Genomic DNA, 23,080 nt, shown 5'->3' with positions numbered 1-23,080 from the left:
CTGCTGTCCACCCACATGTCCCAGGTCGGAGCAGAAGCGACATGTGACCCTGGCTTTGTAACTCCAGCTCTTCTCCCACAGGATGGCGGGAACCCAATAACACAACCTTGATACTTTTTTGTGTGAAATTTATTGTTTCCACATTAAAAGATTTTTTGGAGGGGAAGTACTTTCTTTCTTTTTTTTTTTAACCACATGATGATTCTATACAGTTGCCCAGAGTAGGACACCATCATAAGTCATTAACATGCCGTATGAGCTCTGAATAAATAAAAGCTACAAAGCCCAAGTTATTTACAAATATCTTGGGCAATAATGTTTACAAACCTATGTACAAAACAAATGTAAACAGTCAATGCAGCATGAGTAACCAAAGGTGCACAGGGACAACCACTGGGGTCAGTCTGCCCCCAGGAGCTGGCACCAGCCGGCCCCCGGAACCAGGCCGCTCAGTCCTTCCTAACACAACTGGAGAGGCCGCAGAACAAAACCAAAAGCTGTGAAGCTGTCATTTAACTCAAGGACCAGAAAGCTGGCGGGAGGCTGCCACCACCTCCACCCCGCGTCTGAGGCACACGGAGGAGAAGACAGCAGAGGCCCAGCTGTTCGTCCAGGCCCCACAGGCTCCTGCTCTGGGAGGCCAAGCTGTGGAGTGCTAACTGCTGAAGCAAAATCAGAAGGCGCAGGAATGAGACTGGAGAGCTCAGTGGTCCTAGGGTAATGAGACAGTGTTCCCTAATTCAGTGACCTCCTGACTGTCTGCCAGCAACAGGCCCAGGCTGTGTGGGGTGGAGCTGGGGACAAACACATGATCATGAGCACAAAGGTGCTTGGGTGGGAGCTCAGGAGGGCACACGTTGACCTGATTTGGGAGAGAACGTCTAAAAGATCTGCAATGTCCTAAATACAACTAAATCCTATCAGTACAGCAGGGTGGGGCTATGAGGCAGGTATGATGAATGGGTACTTCTGCATCCAGTGACCAAGTAATACATGTACGTATCACTTTGTGACCCACAAAAGTGCAATCATGTGAAACCAACAGCACTACGCTGAGAAGAGAAAATAGCCAGTATTGATATCGCGCAGTCCTGGGGCTGGGCAGGGCCCAGCAGCCACCACTGCATGCAGCCTGCCCCCTCTCTGCCAGCCCTAGGGAGGCAGACAGAGCCACGGGCTGGGCCCAGGCACCGAAGGGTGAGGCGTGGGTGTCCTGGGCTGTTGGAGGAGGGCGGGAGCCCGCTGGGAAGCTGGGCACTCACACACTGAGAGGCAGCATACCTGGTGCCGACGAGGGGCGCGAGGAGCCCAGACCAGGAGGAGGAGGAGCCGGGTCAAAGCCGTTTACTGCCCTGGGGGTGACAGAGCAGAGGAGAGAAGGGGAAGAAAAAGAGAGACTGTCATTTAAAACCACTTGACACACAGCAACAAATTCATTTTCTCTCTAAAACTACCCCTCTTCCAGGCCCATAGCAGAATCCCGACGGCCCAGGGAGATTGGCTGCCTCGAGCATCAGTTAGACTTGAGAACTCAGTGGTCCTACGGTAATGAGACTATGGGCAGCTTCATCACACTGGCCATTCAGCCACAACTAAATGATAAAATAGTATACGACCGTTAACAATCCATTTCCCCACGCTCGACCAGCATGACTCAGTGGCTGAGTGATCATGGTTGGATTCCCAGTCAGGGCACATGCCTGAGTTGCAAGTTTGATCCCCAGCATGGGGCGTGCAGGAGGGAGCTGATCTATGATTCTCTCTTACCATTGATGTTTCTATCTCTCTCTCTGTCCCTTCCTCTCTGAAATCAATAAAAATATTTTTAAAATCCATTTCCACAGTTAACAGCATGGGAAAATATTCAGAATGTAATTAATGGTGAGTAGAAAAAGGTTACCAAACTGTATATGTTCAATGATGTGAAGAAAAAAGAAAAAGTGTAAGTAATATGTATTCTAGATTCTAGACCAGGGGTGGGCAAACTTTTTGACTCAAGGGCCACAATGGGTTCTTAAACTGGACCGGAGGGCCGGAACAAAAGCATGGATGGAGTGTTTGTGTGAACTAATATAAATTCAAAGTAAACATTATTACATAAAAGGGCACGGTCTTTTCTTTTTTTAGTATTATTCATTTCAAATGGGTCAGATCCGGCCCGCGGGCCGTAGTTTGCCCACGACTGTTCTAGACTATAGCCCCTTATATAGATAGGCATTACTACCTGTGTAGCTAATTCTAGAATGTGTGGAGGTACTCGCACATACCTACATCCACACACACACACACACACACACACACACACACGTACATAAAACCATATATATTATAGAAAGAAATTTAACAAGTTACTTTTCTTCCCTCTGGGTTATGGGTAAATTTCATTTACTACTTTATACTTTTTTGTTGTTTTCCAAATCTCCTACAATGTACATGAATATCATAATGAAGGGGGAAAGTAACTTTTTACATCGTTAAGCAAGCAAAGCCAGCTGGGGAGGCTGCTCTGCATTCTGGTTGCTGAGCAACCAGCCCAGCACAGGAGTCTACAAGGAGGGCGGCGCGCCTGAGCCCAGGGATGCAGAGAGCCCACCTCAGCCCACCCATCTGGCAGCACAGCCGCGGGAAGCAGTGAGGGGTGAGCGCGAGGCCTGGAACCTCTCAAGGAGCCACGTCAGCCTCTCCATCCTGGAAAACTTCCTAGGAAAGTGTCCCACTAGCAATTTGGGAAATACAGCGAATTGCAAAAGGCCGCACTCACCACACTTGCCCACCACTGCCCCCCGCCATCCACTCATCAGAGGGGTCTAGGGAGTTGAGTGTAGACTCATTCTTACAAAAAATGCACACACATTCCCCACAAAGGTAAGTGCTACATACACTGAAGAGGTGAGTGTAATCTCAGAGAAACAGGCATGCAAAAGAGACTTAACAAATGACCCTGCGCTGCCCTGAAGAAATAACCTCAGAGTCCACATTTCGAGTTTGAAGTCAAGCTACCCACTCAGAGCCACAGGGCTCTGCATGTCGTTTCTCCCTGCTGTACACCCGTGTTCTGTTTAGGGCGAGGGGAGGCCTGATATTTGAACCTCGCCGTATGTGAAAACGTGAAATCATCCCTCCTACTCTCCCAAGGCCCCATCCTATATGCCACGGCAGCCCTCACGTAGTAAGCCCAGCTGTCACCTGTCAGACTAGTCCCAGAGCCACCAATGCCCGCTTCTCCTCAAAGCCCAAGGAGAACCAGGCAGGCCTCACAAACCTCAGCTTCACACAGGTGAACACCACATTCTGCAGGCTGTACGACAGACACCCCCAAAACCAGCAGAGAGGGAGCACTGTGGGTGCCAGGAAGAACCTGGCACCTGCTCCACAGGGGTGTGCACAAGCAGCGACCACAAGGAGGCTCCACGTGCAGGCTTAGGACTGAGATTTGGCATTTTCAAATTAGACAGATCTTTAAAGAACATAAAGTCCATCCCCATTGTTGTATGCTCAGAACACCAAAGCAGGAGAAGGTCCAGCCGTTCACCTGAGTTCACCTACGAGCCCATCAATGGGGAAGCAGGGCTCCTAGCTTGCCTCCAGATGTCCAGGCCATTCTCCTTTCCCAGCATCCTCCTGGCCAGAGGAGACCTGACAGCCCTCAGTGAGCAACCACTTTGGTGCTCCCAACCCAAGTCAGCTCTAGGGGGAAAAATAAGCAGTGCGATCAGAATACAAAAAGACAAGAAACTAGGTGAGTCGTTCTCAGTATGAATGGGAATGGAAATTCTGATTTGCAAGTTGGACAGAATAGAGAGAGAATAACAAGGGCCTCACCGAGCACTTCTTTCCTGAGCCAAGAAGTGGGACGCAGAAGACCAGAGGGAGAGAGTTGACCCTAGAGGTAGGATTGTGTCTGGTGAGGCATCTTCAGGAAACTGCAAAGCTGTGAAATGGGGAAAGAAACCTCCATATTCACATTTGGTTTCAGGAAGCAGCAAAAGAGCTGAAAGGAAATGTCCCAGTAGACACCACAGAAATGAACGGAAAGAGAGCAGGCAGGGGTGGGGACACAGATCTTGGGAATTATCTATGTGAACAGGTTACAGAAGCTATGAAATCTCACGGCCTTACCACCAAAATCTAGTTAAAGAGTCTGAAAAATAGAGACTCCAGCTGAGAAAAGAAACTAAGGTGAGTTGTAAAATGGCAACAGAAGTGAAAAGGGCACCTTTATAAGCTAATCAGGAGGACAATAAATAGAACACAACAGTGATGACATATGGACACTAAATCCATCAAAGCAGCAAGTGGAGGACACCTGAGAGGGCGGTAGAGGAAGGCCTGAGTGGGCCAGCGCTCATGCAGGAGCAGCAGACACACTCCAGACCCGTCTTCCTAGTTAGATCATCCATGGGAGTCGCGCAGCTCAGCCAGCTCGCGACCTTGCCCCAGGCCCTACAAACTGAAATGTGCCTTCCTGAAAACTGAGAAGGCAGATCTTATACACGTCTCCATCTATCATTCCAATGTGCTCTGAGAAACAAGAGTGAGCGCAGAGGGGAGAGTCCCCCCAGCAAGGCTCCATAATCATTACTGCCTGCTTTGAAAAAACAAGACACACTGGTAACAGGAAGAACCCAGTCCCACAAAGACCTTCAAATATGGTCCCAGGACCTGCCAGGTACCCGTGGCCCCCACTCGAGTCCTGCATCATCTCTGAGCACCTGACCACACCTGCCTGCTATTCACAACTGCCCAGCCCCATACAACTCATCAGTTTGGTTTTGCACAGCTGAACCAATAATGGTATACAGTTGAGTCAAACAGGAATTTGAAGGCTCACTTATGGGCTGTAAGTGGGTTAAAGCAGAGTCAGCCCCATGCAGTTAGTGAAAACAGTTTGTTAATGGGTCTCCCACCACACATCATGATTGAAAAAGAATAAAAAATAGCACAGCAAACAAATTCAGTTACCCATGAACAACGTGGGAAATATGACTTTTTCTTGCCTAATAAAAAAAAGGAAAAAACATTAAACAGTAATGCAAATACTATTTTCATACCGTGTCCTAAAATTAGCGTATGCCCACCTACCTACACATAGCCCAAAAGAAATCTGACTGGCTTACAAAATTAGGGTGATACATAGAAAACTAAATAAATGCTATGAAGAAAAAAAGAATATTTCTGAGATAATGTACATGACCAACCTACACAGAATTTGTATCTTTTCAGATGAGTGACATTAAGGGCTCCTAGTGGTTGGAAGAAGCAGAGCAACACCTGGGAAGCAGGTCCAGGGAGCCATATTTTAGGAACTTTCGGAGGTGATCACAGACTAGATAAAAATCCTGATTCCAAGAGGCCCTCAAATAACCAGAACTTACAGACTATTTTCAAGTCCTATAAAGTAAATGTAATAATACGGTACACTGTTTTATGTAGCAAGGCCTCACTGCGCCTGACACACATGCACACTCACACACAAACTGGCTTTGATTAACCTCCCAAACAATGCTCCTCCAGGACCCTAGGAGGCCGGTAAAGCTAGTGCCAGTGCTCCAGACACTGCCCAGGAGCGAGAGGTAGAGCAGGCACATTCTAGAGCCCAGACTTCAAAATGAAGAGCTTTTCTCACACTGAAACTGCAAGCTGCAGTCTGTAAGAACTGGCATTTCTTCTTTTAACCTGACATTTAATCATGGAGCAGAGAGTTAGGATACTTCCCCAATTCCTCTCGCAGCTGGTAAATACCATCCTGGTTTTTAATCGAGCCAACTAGAGGCCCGGTGCAGAAAACTTGTGCACGGGGGGAAGGGGGTCCCCTCAGCCCAGCCTGCACCCTCTCCAATCCAGGACCCCTTGGGGGATGTCCGACTGCCAGTTTAAACTGGCAGTCGAACATCCCTCTCACAATCCTGGACCACTGGTTCCTAATCGCTCACCTGCCTGCCGGGTCGCCCCTAACTGCGCCCCCCACCCCACGGCCGGCCTGATCACCCCTCACTGCCTCTGCATGCCAACCTGATCACCCCTAACTTACCCCCCTGCCGGCCTGGTTGCCCTGACTGCCCCCCGCTGCCGGCCTGGTCGCTCCTAACTTCCCTCCCCGCCCCCCCCCAACCTGGTCACCCCTTACTGCCACTGCGCTGCCGGCCTGGTCACCCCTAACTGCCCCCCCTGCCAGCCTAGTCGCCCCAACTGCCCTCCCTACTGGCCTAGTCACCCCCAACTGCCACCCCCCCTGCCGGCCTGGTCACCCCATGCAGCCTGCTGTTCAGTCATTTGGTCGTCCCTCACTAATCCCCCTGCCGGCCTGGTCGTAGGCAGCCATCTTGTGAGGGCATGAGGGTTAATTTGCATATTACCTCTTTGTTACATGGGATAGGTCTGCAGGAAGAAAGGCCAGAGGTAAAAAGCCAGGTGGGTCAGGAGGAAGCCAGAATCAAAGTAAAGCAGCAAGGAAGTAAGAACACAACAAAACCCCACAAAAGAGAGCTATAGGAATATGGCAACTAGACAAATGCAACTCAAGCAATAGGTTAATATTTGAGTGTGTATAAGCAACCTATTTGTCATATAAACTAAACACGTGAGGAAAGACCAACCCACAAAAGCATACCGAATTCTTAATAGAAATAATAGTTAAAAATGTGTCCTATTTAAACCAAAACTAAATATCATCTTCAACTTTCTATCGAGCGGTACACTTCCAGGTGCAGTGCAGGAATAAAGCCTGCACTGCATCCAGGATGCTTCTCAGAGGGCGGCGGAGGGGCTCCACACGGTGCCCAAGGCCCACACCAGGTTCCAGGCCACCTGAAGCCTCTGCATCTACCTGAGAATGGGTTCACCTCTGGGCAATCACTGTGCTCTGTATCAGGGGTCAAATGGAAGCCAGTCTCTAACGAAGACCGGAGCAGTGAGCCTGAACTGACTGTTATTCCTCCTGCGTCATGACTGTTCTAAGGACATGCTACATGCAAAGCTATTTGTCCAACCAACCTGTTTCTGGTCCATGCCTATTCTCACGTCATAAGGTGCCCAAGGAAAGAAACATGATTCCAGGTAGAGGCTAATAGCTACTCTACCGGAGGTAATTACAGGTTACAGAAAAAAAATAATTAGGCACCCCTAAACTATCCCTGTATTGTTTGGGGCAAATGGCAATTTAATGTCAAATACTTATTTATTCCACTTATCATTATTGTATAAAAATGAGCATTCCTCAAGGTTGCCTGAAACTCCTAAACCTGAGGAAAATTAATTTTACACTTACTCCCCCTGAGGAATCCCAATGGTTAAAATAAAGTTCTGATTTATATATTGGTATTTTAGAATGTTCTCCTTAAAGAAATATGTATACATGAAGGTAGAATCTCTCAGGCCCTCTGGAAAAATGCCACAGTTACATAGGAAAGCAGAACATACAAGCTCCTTTAAGAAATTGGGAAAATTTCTAGAGTTGTATCTGTGTTGCTTTCACAGGACAAGAATGAGCAGCCTCTACGACTCAAAGCAGACACAGTGCCAAGGGATGGCACTGCCTCAGTCGTTCTAATAACAGCTACCTTGGGTAACGCGGTCAGCATCCCCAGACCACAGGTCTTAACTATTCAACTATTTCCCTAAATTAAGGCACACCCATAAAAGAGTATAACCATGCAATGTTTTTGTTTTTTAAATTGAGGTAGAGTAGTATGTACTGACATGAAAAGATACTGGCAATATAAATCATATGGGCATGTTAAAGAATATCTGAAGTATAATCTCATAAATCTTAAAAGCTTATAGAAGATACATATGATTGTACATGACTAGAAATAACTGTAAGAATGTAAAAATAGTGTGAAAACAAAAAACATTTACTTTTTATTTTATGTACTTCTGTACCAATTGAAATTTTTTTGCATTTAAGATATATCACACCCTAGCTGGTTTGGCTCAGCGGATAGAGCATTGCCTGCGTATTAAAGGGTCCTGGGTTTGATTCCAATCAAGGGCACATGCCCAGTTGCAGGCTTGATCCGCAGTGGGAGGCGTGCAGGAGGCAGCCAATCAATGATTCTCTCTCACCATTGATGTTTATATCTCTCCTTCCCTCTCCCTTCCTCTCTGAAACTAAAAAAAAGGATGTATCATGGCTTCAATCCTAACACAATTTTTTTAATTTCTCAATTCCCATCATACAAAATTTGTATCTCCTAAACTATATATGATCCAGTGGTTTTATATTTTTCTAAAATCTTCAGGCAGAACGTTCGTTACAGAGTTTGCATGAATATATAACTAGTGTTCTCTTCTACCCTTAACAAACACTGGGGTGGGGGGTGTGCAAAAGTAGGTTTACAGTTGTGAATATGCAAAACCATTTGTTCTTATATTATTATTATTGTCCATACAAACAACTGTAAACCTACTTTTGCCCCATTCTATACGTGCCAGAAAAGTCTATGAGCCTGTAAGTGCCTTGAGAACAAGGACTATATCACGGGCAGGGCCTAGCACTGCTGCCTTCCAAGAGTCTGCTTCCAGGACAGATGCTCAGCGTCAGGGTTCCCAGGGCAACAGACTCCGTGGGGACAGAAGACAGCAACAGATTTCATGTCCTGTGAGAGCTGAATGGTAACAGGCTTCAGGTAGATTTATCAAACTGAGTTTATCTTTTCAAAGCTCCAGTAAGTTCACTTAATAACGTGTAACTTTAATACCTGAAATTATTTAAAACTTCCAAAACTTACCCTTTGTCGAAGAAAGACGTGTGCCCTGATCTAGAGAACTTTGTGCCGTTGCTATTCATCACCCCGCAGTTAACATTCCCTGAAATATAGGATTTTCGTGATGCTTGGTCCTTTGCAAAATTCCTGCAAGCTGCTAATTTGGATTCTAAAGCCTACAAAAGAAAGAAGGAATGATTTGGTTGTCAAAACAGTAGCTGCACATAAAAATCTGCATTTCAAACCATTTCTATTTTGAGACTCAAACTTTACTCTCTCCGTGGATACTGGTGGCTACTTAAGCCAGAATCAATCACCTTTCTGGCAGACAAAGGAAATGTCATGCTGACTCCCTTTCTAATGAGCTCAGAACATTTTACTTATTCCTCTCACTGTTCCAAGGGATACAAATATCCTCACTCACATAAGAAAAATGTGGCACAAGCAAACCAAGACAGACCCCAGGTCTCTTGACCCCATCCATTATGTCCTTCTGAGTTTTGTTAGTTGGCTAGTTAGAGGTGGATGAATATGGAGGAGGGCTGTTTTGGGAGCAAATGCATAAAGAATGCAAAAATATCATGAGAATTTTTTAAAGCAGCCAATTATTTCTATAGCATTTCAGTTTAGTTATTTCTAATGCATTAAAATGGATAAAAGCATTTACAACACTTCACATGATGTTAAAGACTATTCCTACTTCTTAGAACACAGTGTAAATGTCTGATACCCTTTTTCTATAATTAAATAATTCACCGGAAAATGACACCAGACCTTTAGAGCATTTACCTCTAAATCGGGTGCCTTTCTTGGCACCTGGCACTTGCCAGGCTCTACAAACAGACGACATGAAGAGAACAGGACTTCCTCATCTATTTCCATCACACACAGATATCACCAACTCCCCTTTCCCCACAGACACTCTGACCAACTCAAACCCCTCTCTCTGACAAAAAAAAGAAAAAGGAGGAGGGCAAAAAAGTCCATTCCTATTATCCATGATACTAAGGAATTAGGAATGCCTAAGTAAATTAAATCCACAGATAACATATGCACTTTAAAAATCCTCCCCCCATAATTTCAATACAAGCTGTTAAGAAACAGAAATGAAAACAAACGTCTTCTATCCTCCTTTCCTATAACAAAAGTACAATGACCTATAATATAAGAACAAACAGAAGGGAGGTAGTAACCTTGTAGGATAAGCTTTACATAAGCATTATTTCAGCAACTTGTTAAATGTACACATACACAGTAAAAACTGAGAGCCACTAAGCTCCTATGTTCAAGACACTCATTCATTCCTTCAAATACTGGTATGTGCTAAGCACCTGTCATACAGCTGGCACAAGTTGTATCTGAGATGTCAGGGAGACATCCAAGTGCAAGTACTGGGGTCTGGCACTCGAGTGAATAAAGTGGTTTAGATACCAAGATTTAGAAGATATATATATACCAAGAAGTAGACAAAATCATAGTTGTGAATAAGATGAGGAAATTAAGGACAGAGCTCTGAATAAAATCAACAATGAAAGGGTGGGCAGATTAAGACCTAACAAATGACAAAGAGGAATGGGCAGGAAGACAGGAAGCAGACATGACACTGCATCAGAGGAGCAGAGGAAAGAAGGCATTCCAAAAAAAAAAAAGTGGTTTTGAATGTTTCAAGTAAAATCAGGACAAAACAGCATCCATTCTAGCTGACAGCACTGAGATCGTCAAGGAGCAATTATAGTGGAGTGAGCAGGGACAGAGACGAAGCAAGGACGTCTGGGGAAGTGTGTACTAATATACAGTCGAAAACGCTAACAATAGCCCCAGCCAGTTTTGCTCATGATTAGAGCACTGGCCCTCGGACTAAAGGGCCGCAGGTTCGATTCCAGTCAAGGGCACATACCTCGGTTGCAAGCTCAATCCCAACCCAGAGTCAGCGTGCCGGAAGCAACCAATCAATGTGTCTCTCTCGTACTGTTTCTCTCTGTGTGTCTCCCCCTCCCTTCCACTCTCTCTAAAAATCAATGGAAAAAAATATCCTCAGGTGAGGATTAACAAAAAACAAAACCAATAAAAAATGCTAACAATAAATGGAGACATGCTTTCAAAAAGCTTGGCTGTGAAAGGAAGAATTAGAATAATGGCTAAAGAGAGAGACAGGGTAAAAGAAAGAATAGTTGCTTTTATTTTTGCTTTCTAAGATTAAAAAAAGTATGTATATAGTATCTAATATTACACATACATATTAACATATATAGAGTAAAAAGCTGAAGATACAGGAGACATAAAGATGACAAGGCTAGAAGGAATGGGTCCCAAAGCATAGAGGGACAAAATTAGCCAGGAGCACGAATATGATACTTTTACCACTGAAATCAAAAGGAAGAAGAGCTACAAACAGAGGTAACAGAATAATAAAAGAAGAGGAGAAAACAAAACTTCAAGTCAGATGGCCTTGATTTCTCAGTGGAAGAGGATGCAAGCGTGGGGATGCGGCTTCCAAATAGTTCTAGTCAGTGGACAAAGGAATATTCATAGAAGCACGCCAGGCGGATAAGCAGATCAAAGTTTTATGACATCTTTGGAGACAGGTAAACAGGTAAACCATGCAAGGTCTCCAAGTTCAACTTTAATGCACCATTTCTGAATAATTTATTTATGGTACTAAAACAAAATAAACAAGAACAAAGAAAGATGACAACTTGGGGTCCAGAAATAGACAGTGCTGATCCAATAGCATATAATGAAGAGAAATTCAAGGACGACGGTGGGGCAGCAGCCCTATAAGTGTATTAGAGCTTTCAGCAAAGAGTGAGGGTAAGAAGCTGGAAGGTATGAGTTAGTGCAAAGAGTGCATTTTTTTCTATCTACAAAAATAAAGGGTAATTTGGAAGACTAGGAAAAAAGAAAAAGGCATACAGGTCAGCTCTCACACAATACAAAAAAATCTGATATGATTCTGAGTAAGTGATAAAGAACAAAATGCTTGAACCATCTGTTGAACAATACGAATAAAATTACCCAAGAGCCAGCTGTCCTCTATGATTATACAGTAGCACACATGGGCACGATACTATAGATACTATTGACTAATTTTCAATCTTCAGAACTAACCAATGGAGAGTAAAAGAAGGTACAGAGACACAGACACACAGACACACACACACACACACACACAATAAGGAGTTGCAATATAATCTAATAAATTCAGAAATAGAGGTTTTATATTTAAAATTACAAAAAACACTAACAACAAAAAATAAAAATTGCAAGAATATGAGTTAAAGTCATCATCTTTTTGCTTAAAATTGGTTAGTCAATATGCAGAAAAATAAAACATTATTTTATCAAGTTACAGAGGTAAATACCGTAACTCTTACAACAAACTGGATAAAAATGGTTATCTTAAAAGTAAGGAAAAACTATGTACTATATGAATGACTTAAGCACATTATTATTTATAGCAACTTTAAATTGCAGTTTAGAGTGAATCTGATGGTTAAAATAATTCCATAAGCTAGAAAAGGTAAACATAGGACCCTGTATCTTGGCCTCCCATTTCTTCTTCAAAGAAAGTATAATGCAACTTCTACTTTTTTCAGAAAGTGTCTTACACACAAAAAATAAGTAAAGGCATGGTGGATAGTGGGAAGTTTCAGGGGTAGATTACTGAAAAGAGAGGTTCAAGTCACTGAGGGAAATACGAAAAGCTTAAATCCACACAATCATATTGTTTCCAGTGATCTGAATGAAGGAAAGAAGTCACATTTCTTGATTGATCCAGACTGCAGGTCTCCTCCATGGCCAAAAACACCATGCTCAACAGTAACAGAGGAAACCATCTGTGGGATCACATATGAATAGGAACTAAGTTAAAGAAGAGAGTGCTAAAAAAACACACACCAGAGTACTACTCTCTTGATAAGGTCCAAGAGTATTATACAGAGTAAAATAACTGAATAAGTGCCTGGCCTATATGGCTCAGTGGTTGAGCATCAACCTATGAACCAGGAGGTCACAGTTCAAGTCCCAATCAGGGCACATGCCCCAGTGTGGGGCATGCAGAAGGCAGCCGATCAATGTTTCGCTCTCACACTGATGTTTCCCCTTCCTACCTCTTTAAAAATCAATTTTTAAAAAGCTTAATTTAAAAAAAAAAAGGACATACAGCAGGAAGTATTTTAGGAAAAAATGGAGGACTCATTGTCCTTTAGAAACAGGCATGGGGAACATGCAGAGTTCTCAGTGAAAACTTAGGAGGTCAGCACGCTGGGCCTCCTGTAGAGACACCAGCAAGCCCAAGCCCTGGAGGTGAGTATCTGGGCCAGCCTCAGCTGATCACCGGATGCTTCTGCTTCTCAGTTTAATTACCACAGGGAGGTATCCTTTTTTCTTCCCTGACTTCAAATTCAGAAATAATTCAATACCTTTGCAATTGAAACACCTAGTGATAAATAATTGAATGCTTACCCCTACTTTCCGTAAGAGATCCCCCACAATGTTTAGTGCTGATATCCTAGCTGAAGGAGTCAGTGGACTGGTGCCAAAACCGTTTGGTATAGCTACAGAAAAATAAAACACAAGTGATTATACATGCAATTTGGGTTTTGTTGTTATTGCAAAATAGTATACATTCAATGAAAAAAAATCAATATATATTCCAAACTACAGATAAAGTGGAGATTCCATAAACATGTTTAACAGTTCTACAACTGATGAGTATTTAGATTACATCCGATTTTACATCACTACAAATAATGCTAAAAGGACACATAGCCTTAAAACATCCAGATGAGTATTTCTGAAGAAGAGATTCCTAAAAATAGAACTGCTGGGTCAGAGGATATGCTATGCCCATTTCTTTCACCTTAACAGGTAATGACTGCCAAAATGCTCACCAAGAAAATTATGTCAATATCAGCAATGTGTACGGCGGTGTCGTCAATAATATTAGACATCTTTTTATGCCAATTTGATAGTCATTTTGTTTTAATTTTTATTTCCTTAATAACTAATCATTTGAATCTCTTCCGGAAATTATCTGCCTATCCTTTGCATTTTTTTCCTACCAGGTTGTCTTTCCTTTAACCAATTTGCAAGGGAACAATAATTATATTCACCCTTTCTCTTTTATGCTGTATTTCTCAGAGTGACATTTATCTATTTTTTAAATATATTTTTATTAATTTCAGAGAGGAAGGGAGAAGGAGAGAGAGATAGAAACATCAATGATGAGAGAGAATCATCGATCAGCTGCCTCCTGCACGCCCCACACTGGGGATCGAGCCCGCAACTCAGGCACATGCCCCTGACCAGTATCGAACCTGGGACCCTTCAGTCTTCAGTCCAACCCCCTACCCACTGAGCCAACTGGCCAGGGCTGACATTTATCTTTTAAGCTTTGTGTTTTGGGGAGGGAGCCTTTGGCTCCCTCACCGCAATATTATAAAAAATGTTCCCCATATTTTCTCCTAATTGCTTTCCTAAAAATTTTTTTGGCCTTAAATCACTTATCAAATATTTACACATTTCCCCTCCAAATGAATAGCCAATTAGTGAAAAAGTACTAAAATAGTTTTAGCACTTGAAATAGTACTAAAACCATATACTGAATTCCCTATATATTTCAAGCTCCATTAAATGATTAGTCCACTCTGCCAGAAAGATGCTACTTCGGTTATTATAGTATTAAAATAAATTTTGGTATCTTGAAGGGCAAAGCCTCTTCTTGTTAGTAAACTATTTCAAACTTTTCTTGGCTATTCTTTTTTTAAAAAATATATTTTTATTGATTTCAGAGAAGAAGGGAGAGGAAGAGAGTGATAAAAACATCAATGATGAGAGAGAATCATCTGGACAGCATCCCCAGGCGCTGCATGCAGGCGGTGTCCGGAGCCCCGCCAGGGGCGGGCCACGAGTGGGGTCCGAGGTGTCCCCAGGAGAAAATGCTTACCCACACACGGCCTCTGGGGGAGTGTCTTCCTTTTCTTCTTCTTTTAAAAAAATATTTTTATTGATTTTTTCAGAGAAAGAGGAAGGGAGAGGGATAGACAGAAACATCAATGAGAGAGAAACATCCATCAGCTGCCTCCTGCACATCCCCCTACTGGGGATGTGCCCGCAACCAAGGTACATGCCCTTGACTGGAAACGAACCTGGGACCCTTCAGTCCACAGGCCAACGCTCTGTCCACTGAGCCAAACCGGTTAGGGCTCCAATTTATTTTTGACATAAATAGCATAATGGTTAAGAGCTCTTGAGTGGAACTGCTAGATACAAATCCATCTCGTCATTTGATACCTGTGTGACCTTGAGTAAGTTACCCATATGCAAAAGAAGCTAATAATTAACTTACCTCATAAAGTTGTTGTGAAGTTTAAACTAGTTAACATGCTTTTAAAATGCCTAGCACAGTATTTAATAAATGTTAACTGTTATTTTTTGTTTTCTAGAGTGCTGATCAGCCTGTAAAATGCTTTTGCAGCTGCTGCTGTTTACCGTTCTGTCCTTCAGAATGTAACCTCACTGAGAGTAGGGGCTTGTCTTATTCACCACTACACTCCCAGAATCTAGACTGTGTGGCACATAATAGGTGCTCAATTGGTATAAACCAACTACTAGACTTTCCTTGGCAGGGATTTCTGAATCTCAGCTTTGCCTGTTCTCCTCCGGTTTTGTGCTGTAGGTGTCATATCTGTGCTTTAACGATAAACTGTATCAAGTGCCCTTTGGAAACGGGCACTGTACCAATGCAGTGCAACGAAAAACAGACCATTTCAGCCCGAGCTGGCCTGGCTCGGTGAATGGAGCATCGGCCTGCAGACTGAAGAGTCCTGGGTTTGAATCCGGCCAAGGGCACAAGCCCGGGCTGTGGGCTCAATCCCCAGTAGGGGCGTGCAGGAGGCAACCGATCAATGGTTCTCTCTCATAACTGATGTTTCTATCTCTCTTTCCCAAGGCATTGATGTCTCTATCTTTGTCTTCTGAAATCAATAAAAATATTTTTTAAAAGACCATTTCACAGAGATGTTCTTCATTCAACCTTGCACTGATTTATCTAACCTCCTGCTTCTACTAGTATGTCTGTGCTGATCTCCTTGTCACAAAACTGCCATGATCCAGTATACAGCAGCTTTTAGGTGAGTTTACACTGTCAGTTCCAGTCTAAAAGTGTGTCTATTTGGACAAGATTACAGCCTTTGGGTTGACCTATCTTAATTCTGTGCCAAAGTAAGCTCTATGTCCTACTGTCACTCTCCTCTCCCAAGTTCTCACAAGAAAAATCTAATGAGCTGTAAACTAATGTACACCTCCCTCTGGGTGTTACCTTGATTTCAGCTCCTGATTATTCTGATTAGTACTCAAATAAAAAGTTTTCAGAATTCATCTGCATAATTCTAATGAGTAAAAGCAAACCTTTGTTAATTTTCAAATGTCAGTAATTCTGAGGGCCTCAAATACACAAGCACCATTCTGAAAAATGAACAGTGAAAGCTTTTGAGGACTTCTACAACCTATATACTACTGGGTCTATGCCCTCAGCAAGACACTCAACACGTACTAGTACAATTAGTAACACCTTTTGACTATTCAGCATTTTCACATACCTTATCTAATTTCAACTCAAGAACAGGTGAATTATCTATTCAAGGGTACTGAGCACTTGGAATGTGATTTATGCAACCAAAAACTGATTTTTAAATTTTAATTCATATTAAATTAGTAAAAACTTAAATTTAGTCACATGTGGCTAGTGGCTACTGTATTGGACAGCACAGATATAGAGAGCTTACTACACTAATTGCCCAGATAGAAAATCTTATATCACTATGAAAGATATAATCCTGTAATTAAAAAAGGGGTAGGAAGATCCTTCCATAGGGGAGTAGGAGTAGCTGAAATATGATCTGCAAGCTGCAAAAAACTAAATCTGAACTGAGAGCATCAGGGTTCTATTCTAGTGGCTACTAAATGGCTTTTCTACTTATCAGGATTAAAAGACACATTGGCTGATGGCAAAAGGAATATTCTCTATGCACTCAACAGTTCCTCTGAATGTCACTTATGACATTCAGCATGCAGCTACAGAGGCATGTAATAGACTGGACGTGCCTATCCAAGCCAATGGTACTCGAGTCTGGTAACGTGAGTCTCTATATATCCCATGTACAATTCTCAAATGTTAGCATAAAGGCTTCTAGTCTACCCACGATATGTTAAGTGGCAAAAGCAAGAAATAAAACTAGACTTAAATATGATCCCCAAAGAATGTGTGTAATGAGGTAGGCACAAACACAAATAAGCATACACAAAATAAGAAAAAATTGAAAGTGTTAAGAGTAGTTAACTTTAAACGGTAAGATTACAGATGGTTTTTCTTTTTTCTTTTCTGTTTTTAAAATCTTCTGCATGAACATATATTACTGCTACAATAAAAAAAATAAACTTTCTTTAAAAACTTTCCAACTTTTCAAAATCTCAATTTATTAAGTGGCTTTTGTCTTAAACCTAGCCAGCATTCTCATTGTTTCCTATGGCTGAGTAGCTTAGGAAAATAATTCCTTCTTCTTCACACAGATTTAACCAATTTTTTAACTGAAATTTTGCTTAAACTTTAGCAACTACTGCTTCATCAGCAAATCCTCTAAGTTAATAATCTACCATAGTTTCAAAAAGCAGACCTAGCCCATGTGGCTCAATGGTATGAGCACCGTATTCACATCTAAGGGTTGCAGGTTCGATTCCCAGTCAAGGAGATGTACCTGAGTTGCAGGTTCAATCCCTGGCCCCAAGTTGAGCCTAGAGGGAGGCAACCAATGAGAGGCAACCAAACGATGTCTCTCATCTCCCTCCCTCCCTCCCCCTTCCCTTCCACTCTCTCTAAAAAATTAATGGAAAAAATATCCTCAGGTGAAGAGTAACAACAAAAGAAAAAATAGCAAGAAACAAAAGACATTACAAACCTTTTGGTGAAGGAAAACTGTTCTCTGTTCCTTTGCCAACAGGAGTTGCTGGCAAAGAAAGTGACGCCTGGACAGCAGAGTCCATCTTTTCACAATCTAGAGTTGGAGAACTGGGAGCCGACTTTCTGGTTACTTCCTGTTGTCTTTCCCGAACTGCTAGTTCTTGTCTTAAATCTGAAAAACGTAGCAAAGGTAGTAATACTCACTAGAAAAAGCAAATATGTAAAGCAAAGTCATCTAAAATGAAATAAAGACTTTCTTCCTAAATTATTATTTCTCCAATATAAATTTCCTTTTTAACAATTATTTCTAGGGGGATAAACATGACAATCCTACTGTCTAAATGACCTTTCTTTTATAATACTTATTTTTAAAAAAATTTTGAGAAAGAGAGATGAAATGAGAAAGGGAGAAGGAGGGAGGGAGAGAGAGAAAGGAAGAAAGGAGAGAAACATCAATTCTTGCTATAACTTAAGAAAACTGTTATTTATGCCCATATGCAAAAAAGGAATAGAACAGGCAGCCAATCAATGTTTCTTTCTCTTTCTCTCTCCTTTCCTCTCTAAGCATGTCCCCAGGTGAGGACTAAAAAAAACATATATATGACACAAAATTATCGTTTGCTTTTTTATTTTGAAACTAGAGGCCTGATGCATGAAAATCATGCAAGGGCTCAGCCCTCGCAGCCCCGGCTTCATTCGGAAGGATGTCCAGAAGGTCGTTCGGCTGTTCAGTCTCATATCATATTAGCTCTTTATTATATAGGATGATGTAGTTTGGGGGATCATTGCAAAAATCAATAAAGTGCATTTTTATAATTTTAAATGGGCTGGTATTGTTCATTGTCACTATGACATATTTTGTTTTAGAAAGGTAGTCGTCAAAATAGTTGCAATTTTTTTCTTGCATTCAAAGTTGAATTTTCAACTCAAAATTAATATCTTCTTTTCCAGTTAGCAACAGACCTACAAAATACTTGCTTATGTTAAAAAAGGATACAAAGTCATCCCACTTCTGGATACATATCCAAACGAATTCAAACCAAGATCTCACAGACACACTTGCACATCCATGTTCAATGCAGCATTATTCACAGTAGCCAAGAGGTGGAAGCAACCAAGTGTCCAGCCACAGATAAATGGATCAGAAAGTGCAGTATACATACACGGGAATATTATTCAGCCTTACAACAAAAGGAAATTTTATCACATGCCACAACATGGATGAACCTTTAGAATACTATGTGAATACAAAGTGAAATAAAGCAATCACAAAAGGGGAAGACTGTGTGATTTCACTTATATGAAGTATCTGAAGTAGTCACACTCATAACTAGCAACTGAAAGAGAAATGTGATCGCCAGGGGCTGGGGAAAAGGGAAATGGGGAGTTGTTGTTCAATGAGTATAGTCTCAATTGTACAACATAGAAAAAATCCTAGCCATCTGTTGCATAACATGTGAATATAGTTAACACTACTAAACTGTATACTTGAAAATGGTTAAGATGGTAAATTTTAGCCCTGGCCATTGTGGATCAGTTGATTGGAGTATCTGTCTGTACACCAAAAAGTCCAGGGTTTGATTCCCAGTCAAGGCACATGTCTACATTCCAGGTTGGATTCCTGTCAGGGAGAGTTCGGGAGGCAGCACATCAATGTTTCTCTCTCTCTCTCTCCCTCTCTGTCCCTTTCTCTAAAAATCAATGAACATGTCATCAGGTGAAGCTAAAAATATATATATATAAATTTTATGTGTTCTGACCACAATTATCTATAATAAAAGGGTAATATGCTAATTAGACCAGATGTCATTCCAGATGAAGCTGGGGCCGAAGGGAAGCCTGGGTCCTGGGTACCAGAGGGAAGCCGGTGCCGGCAGCTGGGGGAAGGAAGGCCTACTCTTGCACGATTTTCGTGCATCGGGCCTCTGGTAAACAAATAAATAAGAGTTAATATTTTATAATTATATAAATTATGAGAAGTTCTTCAGATGAAGTTCTTAAAAAAAAAAGAGCATGTAAAACTAGTTTTAAACATTAGATCAAATGTTTCATAAGTAGTAATCAAAGAATTACAAAGCCTAGCTGGTTTGGCTCAGTGAATAGAGTGTCAACCTACAGACTGAAGGGTCCTGGGTTTGATTCTGGTCAAGGGCACATGCCCTGGTTATGGGCTCAATCCCCAATCAGGGGCGTGCAGGAGGCAGCCAATCAATGATTCTCTCTCATCATTGATGTTTCTATCTCTCTCTCCCTCTCCCTTCCTCTCTGAAACCAATAACAATGTTAATTTTTTTAAATAAAAGAATTATAGGTTGTTTAAAAATTAGATATCAGCTTTCAACTTTGCAATGAATTTTTAAATAATTTTTAATCTGTTTTTACTATTCACAATGCTAATTAACAGTGTGAGAACACTCTCAATCACTGCCATAGGGGGTGTAAACATAGCAATTATCTAAAAAGTAATTTAGCCATAACCGCTTTGGCTCAGTGGATAGAGAGCCGGCCTGCGGACTCAAGGGTCCCAGGTTCAATTCCAGTCAAGGGCATGTACCTTGGTTGCGGGTACATCCCCAGTAGGGAGTCTGCAGGAGGCAGCTGATCAATGCTTCTCTCTCATCCATTTTTCTAACTCTCTAGCTCTCTCCCTTCCTCTCTGTAAAAAATCAATAAAATTTTTTTTAAAAAAAGTAATTTAGCAGTGTCTTTTATAACCATTAAAACATTTATATCCTTTGCCACTTTTAAGAATCTATTCCAGGCCTGACTGGTTTGACTGAGTGGATAGAGCGTCGGCCTGCGGACTCAAGGGTCCCATGTTCGATTCCGGTCAAGGGCATGTACCTTGGTTGCGGGCACATCCCCAGTAGGGAGTGTGCAGAAGGCAGCTGATAGATGTTTCTCTCTCATCGATGTTTCTAACTCTCTATCCCTCTCCCTTCCTCTCTGTAAAAAATCAATAAATTATATATTTTTTTAAAAAAGAATCTATTCCAAAGAAATTATCAAAGATATTCCTAAATATTAAGAACAAAAATCCTATTCACAGCACTATTTATAGCAAGAAATTAATCACCAATAATGAAGAATCCATCAAATAAAATATATATAATAAACATTATACATTATCAAAACCTGTTTTAAAAGATGTTTTAATGGCATGAATTATATTCACTATATTAAGGAGTGAAAAAAGGGGAGGACAGAAAAAAATACATATGTATATATTGTGTGGTTCTTATTATATATATATATATGTGTGTGTGTGTGTGTGTGTGTGTATGCGTATACATATACATATACATATACATATACACTCATGGAAAAGACTAGAAAGAAACACACCGAACTGCTAGTAGGTTCTCTCAAGATAAATGGATTGGCATTGATTTTTATTTTCTTCTTTGTAATATTTTACATATTACAAAGCATTTTAAAAAGAGGGGGAGGGAAGGAGAATTTTAAAGTATATATATATATTCATTAGACATGCAATATATAAACAGCAATATACACATGTTATTATATGCATAACAAAATTATTTAGGTAGAAGGAAAAACCCAAACTAAGCAAGCAGTATATGCACAGCGCTACGATTAAGGCTTTGGAAAACAGACCATGGTTTGAATTCCAACTGACAAGTTATAAGACTCTGGACAAATGCAAACTCTCTGTGCCTCAATTTTATGACCTATAATATAGGGATGATGATACCTACCTGCCTCCTAGAGTTGATGATGTAGGTATTAAGTAAGTTAAGATGAAAAGTTCTTAGCATAGTGTCTGATAAAGTATCTAAATCTATAGCTTTAAGAAGTTGATCCTGAAGCTAGCTTAGAACTCTGGCTTAGGGACAACAGAATTTCATTTAAGTTATAAATTTTACCTCTTGCTTCATCCTTTAACCTCTGAACAGAGACCAATAAAGATTCCTTTTCATCAAGTTCACTTTCTAAAAATGCATTCCGTTCAATGGCCTGATTTAGCCTTTGTTCAAAGTCTTCCAGTGAAACTATCGTTGCCCTAAAAAAAAAAAATAGAACCCATGAATTAAATAAATAATGTGCAAATAGGTAATACAAAAGGAAACTGTCAGTTTATCTCATATCATTTCCTGACCTAGAAAGCCTGGCCCAGTTGAAAGACAATGATCTCACTCCTGATCTCTGGTGGCATTTAGAGTTTCTGCTATCATTTAAGGACATTAAATATATTCTTTTCTCTTAAATTCCCATCTAACTTCCTTAAAGTTCTCCCCACTGGATTTTTAAACACAATACAATCAAGTTCAGGAAAACTTTGCAGTAGTTTTAGAATACAAAAGAATTAACTAAAAATGTGTTTAAAACACAAAGTCCCAGGTCCCACTCCATTTACATTCTTCCTACCAATCCTTTTCTTCTTCCTGTATTTCTCATCTTACTCCTTTATTCAACAAACATTAACATGTATCTACTATGTGTCCACTACCTGCTATGTGCTTACCTGCTAGATATAAAATTCCCTACCCTCATCAGAACTCATAACGCAATGTCCAATTTTATCATATCCTGTCAACTGTCCAAATATCTTTCAGTTCCATTTGCTCTCCTTCAATCTTCTGCCCCCGTTCAATACTCCATCCAATACCTGGATTACTCCTAAATGGTAGTGATGAGAGGTCTTTACATCTCCTTCTCTCTATTCCAATTCCTCAGTACTATCTGCTGAAATCATGGTCTAAAATAGTACTCCTTTGTTTAAAAAATTATTAAAGAGGCCCCCATTGCCTATAGAATGACATCAAATATTGCACACAAGGTTCTTCACAACCTGGCCTCAACCACCTTCCAGCCTCATGTTGTTCAGCCATGTCTCTATATATTTCAAAGTGAAATATTAATACCTCACACACTTTCCTGCCTCTCTGACTCTGCATCTCCCTCTTCACCTGGTTAACTTCTATTTCTCCTTGTACGTTCTGCTTCCCCAACTCCCCCAGGGTAACTTCAGCTGCTTCCTGCTCTATGCCCTGGAACGACTTGTACACTCTTTTGAACTGGGGGACGATGCCACTCTAGAGAATTTATCATATCAAACCTCCACACCTGTTATACCCAAGGGCAGTAGCTAGTTTATCTTTGTATCCTCAACTCCAGCATCATATCAGGCATTTATGTCACTCAACTATTAAGGAAAGAAATACCTGATAATAAAGTAATAAGAATAAAATAAGAGGAATTAAATTTTGAATGGTTAAGAAACAACTACCGTATTTGCCGGCGTATAAGACGACTGGGCGTATAAGACGACCCCCTAACATTTCCACTCAAAATACAGAGTTTGTTATATACTCGCCGTATAAGACTACCCCCTCTTCCGCACACCTTCCACACACCAAATAAAAGGTAAAACAATATCAGATTGATTTTAACA

The 23,080-nt window shown here is 41.3% G+C and overlaps 1 protein-coding gene across 1 annotated transcript in view; it reads right to left on the bottom strand.

The window, feature by feature from the left end:
* Window positions 1-111: 111 nt before the first annotated feature.
* Window positions 112-23,080, bottom strand: part of NDEL1 (nudE neurodevelopment protein 1 like 1) — a gene marked incomplete at its 5' end in the record, with an annotated part of 25,587 nt that continues 2,618 nt past the window's right edge. Inside the window, 5 exons of the mRNA XM_015562534.1 lie at window positions 112-1,352; window positions 8,730-8,881; window positions 13,170-13,261; window positions 17,663-17,836; window positions 21,552-21,688. Of these exons, the coding sequence (XP_015418020.1) occupies window positions 1,259-1,352; window positions 8,730-8,881; window positions 13,170-13,261; window positions 17,663-17,836; window positions 21,552-21,688 (649 nt within the window). The remainder of the gene's footprint in view (window positions 1,353-8,729; window positions 8,882-13,169; window positions 13,262-17,662; window positions 17,837-21,551; window positions 21,689-23,080) is intronic.

Source organism: Myotis davidii, unplaced genomic scaffold (assembly GCF_000327345.1).
Source record: "Myotis davidii unplaced genomic scaffold, ASM32734v1 scaffold37, whole genome shotgun sequence".
Lineage (NCBI taxonomy): Eukaryota > Metazoa > Chordata > Mammalia > Chiroptera > Vespertilionidae > Myotis > Myotis davidii.
This window is presented reverse-complemented; position numbering and strand designations above follow the sequence as displayed.